This window comes from Euphorbia lathyris, chromosome 2 (assembly GCF_963576675.1).
Source record: "Euphorbia lathyris chromosome 2, ddEupLath1.1, whole genome shotgun sequence".
Taxonomy (NCBI): Eukaryota; Viridiplantae; Streptophyta; class Magnoliopsida; order Malpighiales; family Euphorbiaceae; genus Euphorbia; species Euphorbia lathyris.
This window is the reverse complement of record NC_088911.1, coordinates 121,372,518-121,381,751: the sequence shown is the minus strand read 5'-3', so window position 1 is coordinate 121,381,751 and position 9,234 is coordinate 121,372,518. Positions and strand designations below refer to the sequence as shown.

Here is a 9,234-nt window from a genome sequence, read left to right as displayed (position 1 = left end):
TAAACTGCTTAATAAGATCATTAATATGGATACGGGTAGCCTTGCTAGCCGCACCCCTAACATTCCAAAATAACAAATCCATAGAAAGGAGGACAACTGACCACACCCCTACCCTAAGCTAGGTATTTACTAGGGGCTCCTGAGAGCCTTACCGAGGTACCCCCGTGCCCCCTCTTATCTGGAAACGCCAAAGTGTTAAGGCCACTTTTTTGTTTTCCTTTAAGCTTTTTCATATTAGTTTTGTTAACTCCCATAGATTTCCCAATCCCAGGATCAATACCAGGAACAGGAATACTAACCTCATTTGAATTCTTCATCCTTCTAGCTGCAAGGGTCAGGGTCCCCCCCTGGGCTTCATCCTTAGAGACAAAAAGCGGGTTCACAGATTCAACCACCTTCTCGACTGGATCTACAGACTCTAATCCTGGAATACTCTCATCCATATGATTCTCATCTTGGTCTGACTCTTGAACTTCCTCAATCATCAGGGCCCCAAATCTGGACCCAGGCAAGGCTACTGAAGAAACCCCAGCCTCCTTTCTAGCTTTGAGGACAGGCTTCTCCTTGACATTTGGAATAACAGTAGCTTTAGGAGAAAGGGACTTAGAATTTGTGTTGATATCAGGAGGACGATTGTGAACCACTGCAGGTTGATTCCTACGTCTAGCGGGCCTCTTTGCCACCATCCAGGGACCAAAGTTCCCTTCATACCCCTGGTTCCCTCCAGTAATCCGCACACTACTCTCAACCCTCTCTATAACAACCCTCTCCCTTTTAGGGCAACCCTCCTGAGAATGACCATACATGCCACAATCATAACAGATGTTATGTAAACCTTCATACTCAATAAAGAACACTTTATCCTGAACACAGAACTTAGAAAGTAAAGGTTTAGCCAGATCAACATCTATACATACCCTAGCAAACTTACCCCTAATGGCCCCAATTGTAGTCTTGTCCACATGGTGGACCTTACCAACCAAACCTCCTATTTTACTCAGAAAGTTTTCACTGTAGTACTCAATGGGAAGGCCCGGGAATCTTACCCAAGTCAAGATCCTGTTAACCGAACAGTCGTGAGGATTAAAATTAGGAACCCAAGGCCTTAAGGCCAAAACATGATTGGAAATGATATATGGGCCTCCCTTGATAACCGAATTATAATCCTCAACCCTAGTAAATTTAATGACATAGTAGTCATTTTCCAGGTCAGTAATACTGACTTTACCTTTCCTTGCCCACTGCGCTTGTATTCTTTGGGCAAAATAGTTAAAACTAATTCGCTTACCCAGGACAGTAACAATCAAAGACACCTTCCACTTCTCTCTAAGCTCACGCTTCTCTGCAGCGGAAAGTCTAATGACCGGACAGAGAGGATCCTCCTGGCCATTATCTTCCTCATCAGAATCCGAGAACATATCATCAGAATCTCCCACCATTAAAACTTCCTCTAAAACCGGCTCTTCCTCAGCCACCCCCATGACCGTGTCCTTCCAAGAGTTTTTACCAATCTCGCTCATCTGAACCCTAGGTCTGGGGGAGACCGTCTTCCCATGAGCTACTCCTACAACACCCACCCTTCCCGAATTATTAGAAACATCCAGACCCGAGGCAGCCTGCCTCCCCGTCGTAGCCCCTGCCTGCCCCTCACAGCCCGGAGGAGAGGATCCCGCGCAAGGCACTGCGCCGACAGCCCCAGCCCACTGCCCGACCGAGGAGCCGGCAGCGCCTGGGCAGTGCCCGGCACTATCGGCGCATAGCCCTGCGCCAGGCACCCCCGGCCCCACTTCTCCCCTCGAGATTGGGGGAGCCTTACCCCCGGCATCAGAAAACCCAGCCGCCCGTATCTCCCATTGATCCGCACCCAGCCGCGACAACCTTGTCGAATCTGCCGCCTGTGGATCGCAAAGATCCGTCCCCAGCCGCACGGGCGGCGCCCGCGAGAACCCTGCCGACGCACCATCCATGCCCACGAGATCCCTACCAACGCCCCTGGATTCCCCTGCCTCCACCCCGCCAAGCGCCCCGCCCCGATCTACACCAGGTGCACGCTCGCCGCCAACAAAACTTGCCTCACCCTTCTCGCCCCAAACCACCAGGCCACCGCCCCCTTCCTTGCCGCAAATCCCCTCCAGATCCGACCCCCCCTCGCCGGCCACAGCCCCCCTCTCCTTAGATCTATCCCTAACACGCTTTACCATGAACCCTAGCCGAGAGAGAGAGAGAGAGAGAGAGAGAGAGAGGAGATAGATCTAAAAGAGAGAAAAAGATCTAAAAGAGAGAAAAAGATATAAAAGAGAGAAATAGATCTGAGAGAGAGAGGATAGATCTAAAAGAGAGAAAAAAGATCTAAAAGAGAGAAATAGATCTGAGAGAGAGAAGATAGATCTCAAAATTCTCCATCTTCATAAAAATTCTTCACCATGACAACAGATCTGAGAGAGAGAAGCCAGATCTGAAAAAGAGAAGATAGATCTAAAAGAGAGAGAAAGATCTAAAAGAGAAGAATCCATTGTAGTATTTTCTTAAATTTTTATAAAGATTTTTTTATTTAAAATATATATTTTTAAGCCATTAAATATAATTTTATTATAATGCTTATTAATATAATGTGATCATCTGGCCTCATCAATCTGAATCAACTGTTTAAATTCATTCACTCCTGATCCAATTGTTAAACTGATTAGATTTTCGATCCAATTTTTAAAACATTAGTTCTAACCAAACCAGACCGGACATCAAACTAAATTTATAGTTGGGTAATAGATTACTTGGTTCAACTAAATTATTTAGGTTAGTTAGATCAGATAACGTAATAAATAAATAAATATCAATTATATATATATGATTTAAAATTATAAATAAATTATACAACATTTGGAAATTAGAATTGTTTTTTTAACTCTAATTTAGTAAGCTCTATAAATTCATCACCACCATGTCTTAGTAACAATTCCTGCATTATTTTATTTCTTTATTTTTAATTAATTTTTTTTGAAAAGGTCACTTGGATTCAAGTTAACATCGGTTACTGTCGGATTGTTGAAGATTAACATACCCAATATTATTTAGAGTAGAGATCTAGGCAATTTCCGATTTGACTAGTGACGATCTCACAACGAAATCCCTAAACGGAAATAGGAGGTTAATGAAGTAGGAGGTTGAAATGAATTGATGCCGATTTATCACTGATTTAGAGATTTCTTGTGAGGAACTAAGATTGAGGTAGGTACCAACTAAGTTATATTTCTTCTTATAAATAATAAATAGAAATATATAAAAATGGTGCATGGAAGAATCGAATAGGGTACGTTGATTAAGCATGAGATAGAGGAACAGGGTACGTCTGATTAATCAAAAGCAAAAGCAAAAAACCAAAAAGACAACAAAATTCAGTAACGTCCCCACACGTACTTGTCAGCCAACACTGGTAGCTTCGTTTTTTGTTGTTTAGCATTGCCTGCTCCTCAGTTAAACTTTTTACAGCTCCAAACACGGACCAAGCAGAAAGAAAAAAAGAAAAGAGAAAAGCCTCCGTTTGTTTATTTTCGACAACTTTTATGCCTATATATATAGGTTCTTCCTATCTATTCCTATTCATAATAATAAGCATATCCATAGTTGAAGAAGAAGTTATTCTTTTCTTGAGGTTGGGCTTTTCTACTTAAAAAGCATGTTCCAGAAGACAATGGAAGTGTTGTGGTGCGGTAAGGCTAAAAACAAAGGTGAGAAAGAGAGATGGAAGATACAGGCGAAAGTGGTTTTGATGAAGAAAAATGTACTTGATTTTCATGATATTAAAGCCTCCTTTTTTGATCGGTTTCATGAATTGCTCGGCAGAGGTGTTTCTATGCACCTTGTTAGTGCTCACCATCCGGATCCAGGTTTGTTTCCCCCTTTCCTCCTTTTTATGTCCTACAACCCTAAACGTGGCCCCCTCCCCCCTGTCTTCACTTAAATATCGCTACCAATATCACCATTGATTGATCATATTTTGGCTCCTAAATATCCCTATTGAACCAACACTTGACAGACCTGTTGTCCCACAACGTGATGCTATTTTTACACATGCACTTTGGATAGATTTTAGTTTAGAAATTGTGTTTTTAACTTTTTTTTTTCTAATAAATTAAATCTCTATAAGAAAATTTGTCCCCACACGCCACGTATCAATGTTAAAACATTGACACGTGTTATTGGGATAACAGTTCTATCAAATCTCTATCTAATTGAGTGAAATTTTATTACTTGGGATATGACGGACCAAATAGTTCTTTAAGACTTTATTTTAGTGCAAATTCACCCTCAATGTAGAGATGATAAAAGGATACCGATTTTATTGGTAAACGTTACTATTCGAACGTTGTATAAAAGAATTTAAGGCGAAAATGATATTTTAAAAACTTGCGATAGGTATGGATATACGTTACCAAAAAATTTAACGCTTGACCAAAAAACTAAACTAATTTTTTTTTTTAAAAACTAGAATGATTTATATTTGAAGAAGAAATTAATTTGCTAGAATGACTTATATAAAGGAATGGAGGGAGTAATTTGTAATTTTTAAATACTAAAAAAATAAAAGGAAAATATTAAAAATTTAATTATTATATTTGTTTTTAAATTTTATATTACTTCATTTAAAACTTAGAAATGTTTGTTTTTTTTCTTGTTAAATTTGTCGGTGATTTTATTAAATTTGTGGAACATTAAATCTAAGAACATCTCCAAGAGACTCTTAGTGAACTCTAAAAATAATATACTAAATAATTGACTCTTAGTGATTTAAGAGCCACTAAGACGTATCATCTCCAACAATACTCCTTATATTCACTTTTTATTTATTATTTTATTATTAAAATTATTAATTGTTGTTATATTTACCAATAGTGTGAGGAGAGAGACTACACAATAATAAATTATTAATAAAAAAATGAATTAAGAGACACTAAGACTACACAACAATACTCTTTATATTCAATCTAAGTATGTTTTGTTAAATTTATGATTTTCTTATATTTAACTTATATATACTAGTACTCTTGAATTATATGAGATGTGAATAATGAGAGATGACAACTAATACAACATAAAAAGATTTCGATCATGAGATTATCAGCGGATATACTCATTGACATTTCTAGCATCCCAAAAAAGCCACCCTCTATGCCATTAAATGAGTGAATTGACCCTTTATCTACTTTCCTGAATGACAATAATGGGACTGGAATGAGATAGATGAATAATGCATATGTATGTGGGAGATAAGGTTTTTAATTAAGGGCACTCTATTCTCATAACTCTCCTCAGCTTATTGACCATAAATACTATTTTTATTTTTGCAGGCAATGAGGGGCGTGGTAAGGTTGGAAAGGTAACATATTTGGATAAATGGGTGAAAAAAATCACACCAATTACAGCTGGAGAAACTAATTTTGATGCTTGTTTTGAGTGGGATGAGAGTATGGGAGAACCAGGAGCTCTCATGATCAGAAATCATCATCACAGTCAATTTTATCTCAAGACAGTCACTTTAGAGGATGTTCCTGGACATGGTAGGATCCATTTTGTCTGCAATTCCTGGGTTTACCCGACCCACCGTTACAACTATGATCGAGTTTTCTTTTCCAACAAGGTGATTGTAATTTCCTTAAATGCTGTCCTACTTTTTCACCTAAAGTTGTAAACCACCCCATCCCCATAAAAGCTTTTATACACATGACTTTCTGGTTTGGTCTTTCCAGTATATGGTTAATGTGTTAGGCATGATGTCAACCTCAGAATTTATCTTGATTTGACAAAGTAAATGCATAACACGTTTTTATCTTATGTATCTCAGACCTACCTTCCATGCCATACACCAGAGCCTTTACGCATATACAGAGAAGAAGAGCTCATAAATCTACGAGGAAATGGACAGGGTGAGCTGAAGGAGTGGGACAGAGTATATGACTATGATTATTACAATGATTTAGGAAATCCAGACAAGGGGAAAGAATATGCACGCCCAGTTCTCGGAGGAACGCAAGAGTATCCATATCCTCGAAGGGGAAGAACTGGTCGAAAACGAACAAAAACAGGTAACGAAACTACTAATCTATGCCTGGTTTGACTGTAAAATTCTAATGGACATGAGAATTTCATTTTATCAATCCAACCAACAATTTCATTTCATCATTGTAACAGACCCAAATATTGAGAGAAGACTGCCACTTCTAAGCCTAGACATTTATGTTCCAAGAGATGAAAGGTTCGGTCACGTGAAATTTTCGGATTTTCTTGCATATGCTTTGAAATCCCTAGTTCAGGTATTGATCCCAGAGATCAAATCTTTGTGTGATAAGACTATAAATGAGTTTGATAGCTTTGAAGACGTTCTTAACCTCTATGAAGGGGGGCTTAAGATACCAAATGGGCTAACAAGTAAATTAAGGGATAATATCCCATGGGAGATGCTAAAGGAACTTCTTCGTAACGATGGCGAATTGTTCCTCAAATTCCCTATGCCTGATGTAATCAAAGGTAGTATAAATTTTGTTCTCCATCAAAGTTACCTAATAATTACCTGTTTGACTAATACATTATGAGGTTTCCATGGTTTAATTTCAGAGGATAAGTCTGCTTGGAGGACAGATGAAGAATTTGGAAGAGAAATGTTAGCTGGAGTCAACCCAGTCATCATTAGCCGCCTCCAAGTAAATCGGAAAATCTATCCAACTAGCTAAGTCTGTTTCATGGTCTTTTAGCCAAACTAATTTGCTAAAACTCATATGCAGGATTTTCCTCCAACTAGTAAGCTGGACCCTGCAGAATTCGGAAATCAGAATAGCAGTATAACAAAAGAGCACATAAAAGGGAACATGAACGGGCTCAACGTAGATCAAGTACCAAACCTACATTATTTCTTTATGAAACTAAAGCACAATGTATCAAATGTAAAAGTACTGCAGTTAGCTCCCTAATTAATGAATGTTTCTTTTTTAATATAGGCAATCAGAGAAAACAGGTTGTTTATATTAGATCATCATGATGCATTGATGCCATACCTGACAAATATAAACTCGACGGCCACAAAGACTTATGCTAGTAGAACAATCCTTCTACTGCAAGATGATGGAACACTGAAGCCATTGGCAATTGAATTAAGCCTCCCACATCCACAAGGAGAAAAGCATGGTGCAGTAAGCAAAGTTTTCACTCCAGCAGAAGATGGTGTTTCAGGTTCAGTCTGGCAGCTGGCTAAAGCTTATGCTGCTGTAAATGATTCTGGATATCATCAACTCATTAGCCATTGGTATGATTAAAAAAGGAAGCTATTTCGGGTAAAAGAAAAAGGTTTTCTTCTTTAGAACATATACCTTAATGCTTGTTACTTCACTTCACTTGCAGGTTGAACACCCATGCTGTAATAGAGCCATTCGTGATTGCCACAAACAGACAATTGAGCGTTCTTCATCCAATATACAAACTTTTACATCCTCACTTCCGTGATACAATGAACATTAATGCCTTGTCTAGACAAATCCTCATCAATGCAGGTGGTATACTTGAGCATACTGTCTTCCCAGCCAAATATTCCATGGAATTGTCAGCTATAGTATACAAAAAGTGGATTTTCACTGAGCAGGCACTCCCTGCTGATCTGCTCAAGAGGTACATCCTAGAACTGTTTTAAGTTTTAACCCTAAAATATTCTCATTTCTACACTATTGATTTTTTTGAAAACAAAAATAATCTAATTCTGCTTGCATTTTAGAGGGGTAGCAGTCCGGGATTCAAACCAACCGCATGGTCTAAGACTTCTAATAGAAGATTACCCATACGCAGTTGATGGCTTAGAAATATGGTCAGCAATTGAAACATGGGTTACCGATTATTGTAATTTCTACTACCCAACAGATGATTTGGTTCAAAATGATAATGAGCTTCAGTCATGGTGGACAGAGATACGGAATGTAGGACATGGTGACAAGAAACATGAACCATGGTGGCCTGAGATGCAGACAAAAAATGATCTTAAACAGACATGCACGATTATCATTTGGATAGCTTCAGCCCTTCATGCAGCTGTCAATTTCGGACAGTACCCATATGCTGGATACCTCCCCAACCGTCCAACAATTAGTCGCCGGTTTATGCCTGAGCCAGGCACTCCTGAGTACGCTGAACTTGAGAGAGACCCAGACTTAGCTTTCCTGAAAACAATCACTGCCCAACTACAAACCCTTGTAGGGATATCCCTCATCGAGATTTTATCAAGGCATTCAACTGATGAGGTTTACCTTGGGCAGAGAGATACTCCCGAGTGGACATCAGATCAAGAACCAATAGCAGCATTTGATAAATTTGCAGAGAGGCTGAAAGAAATTGAACAAAAAATTATGGATATGAACAATGATAAAAGATGGAAGAATAGAGTTGGGGCAGTCAATGTGCCTTACACCTTGCTTTATCCTAACACCTCAGATTACTCTAGGAAGGGTGGACTCACAGGCAAAGGGATTCCCAATAGCGTCTCTATATAAACTTTTGATCAGAAAATTTACCTATTTTTTATGGATCAGATGTTAAATAGCAGTCCACTGATTTTTAAGATTTGTATTTCAGTTCTTGTGCTCTATCTTGTAAGTAAACGCAGCTGTATTCAACAAATTCTTTTCACATGTATCAACCAAACTTCAAACTGTACATGTATCTTTGAGAAACATATGTTCTGAAAAATGAAAAGGCAATAACAGATGATAAAATTGGATGACATGAAACATAATTAACTTAGCAAACAAATCAATAGCTAGACATAATAGTTACCAAATTCTACAACTACAACAATCCTACTTTTAATTAAACACGGCAACTGCTTGAAATTCTACAATAAGAGAAACGTTTTTCAAGCGATTAGCGATTGCACAAATGCAGAACCCAAAAAACAAGGGTTTCTGTTGTTTGCTGTTGCAGTCGAGTCGTCATCAGAATATTATACATAAAACTCAAATTTCAGCGCGATTTAGCAAAGATCATTGTAATGGAACGTGAGTTAATTCATTGAATACAGAGAGATTAAAGATATTAAATGCGAAGAATATTATGTAATTTTTTGCAGTATTAAGTTTACCTTCTTCGCGATTTTTGCGGCTTTGAACACGAAGCAGATCCGCATTGAGAGATTTCTTACCTACTTCAGAATTTATTTTCTTTCCTTTTCAAGAAATCTATCTATCTATTCTATATACTAAA

General features: G+C 38.4%; 1 protein-coding gene across 2 annotated transcripts; it reads left to right on the top strand.

Annotated features, from left to right (window-relative positions):
- Positions 1-3,422: 3,422 nt before the first annotated feature.
- Positions 3,423-8,667, top strand: LOC136219751 (linoleate 9S-lipoxygenase 5-like). Of its 2 annotated transcripts, none has more exons than XM_066007256.1 (9): positions 3,423-3,884; positions 5,346-5,635; positions 5,840-6,080; positions 6,187-6,522; positions 6,610-6,695; positions 6,777-6,884; positions 6,990-7,294; positions 7,390-7,653; positions 7,757-8,667. In XM_066007256.1, exons 1-9 carry the CDS (start codon positions 3,674-3,676, stop codon positions 8,523-8,525), a joined length of 2,610 nt encoding a protein of 869 aa, XP_065863328.1. In that variant the 5' UTR covers positions 3,423-3,673; the 3' UTR covers positions 8,526-8,667. The 2 variants fall into 2 exon arrangements, with proteins under 2 accessions (XP_065863328.1, XP_065863329.1); XM_066007257.1 differs by lacking the exon at positions 3,423-3,884 and adding an exon at positions 5,120-5,253.
- Positions 8,668-9,234: the final 567 nt, after the last annotated feature.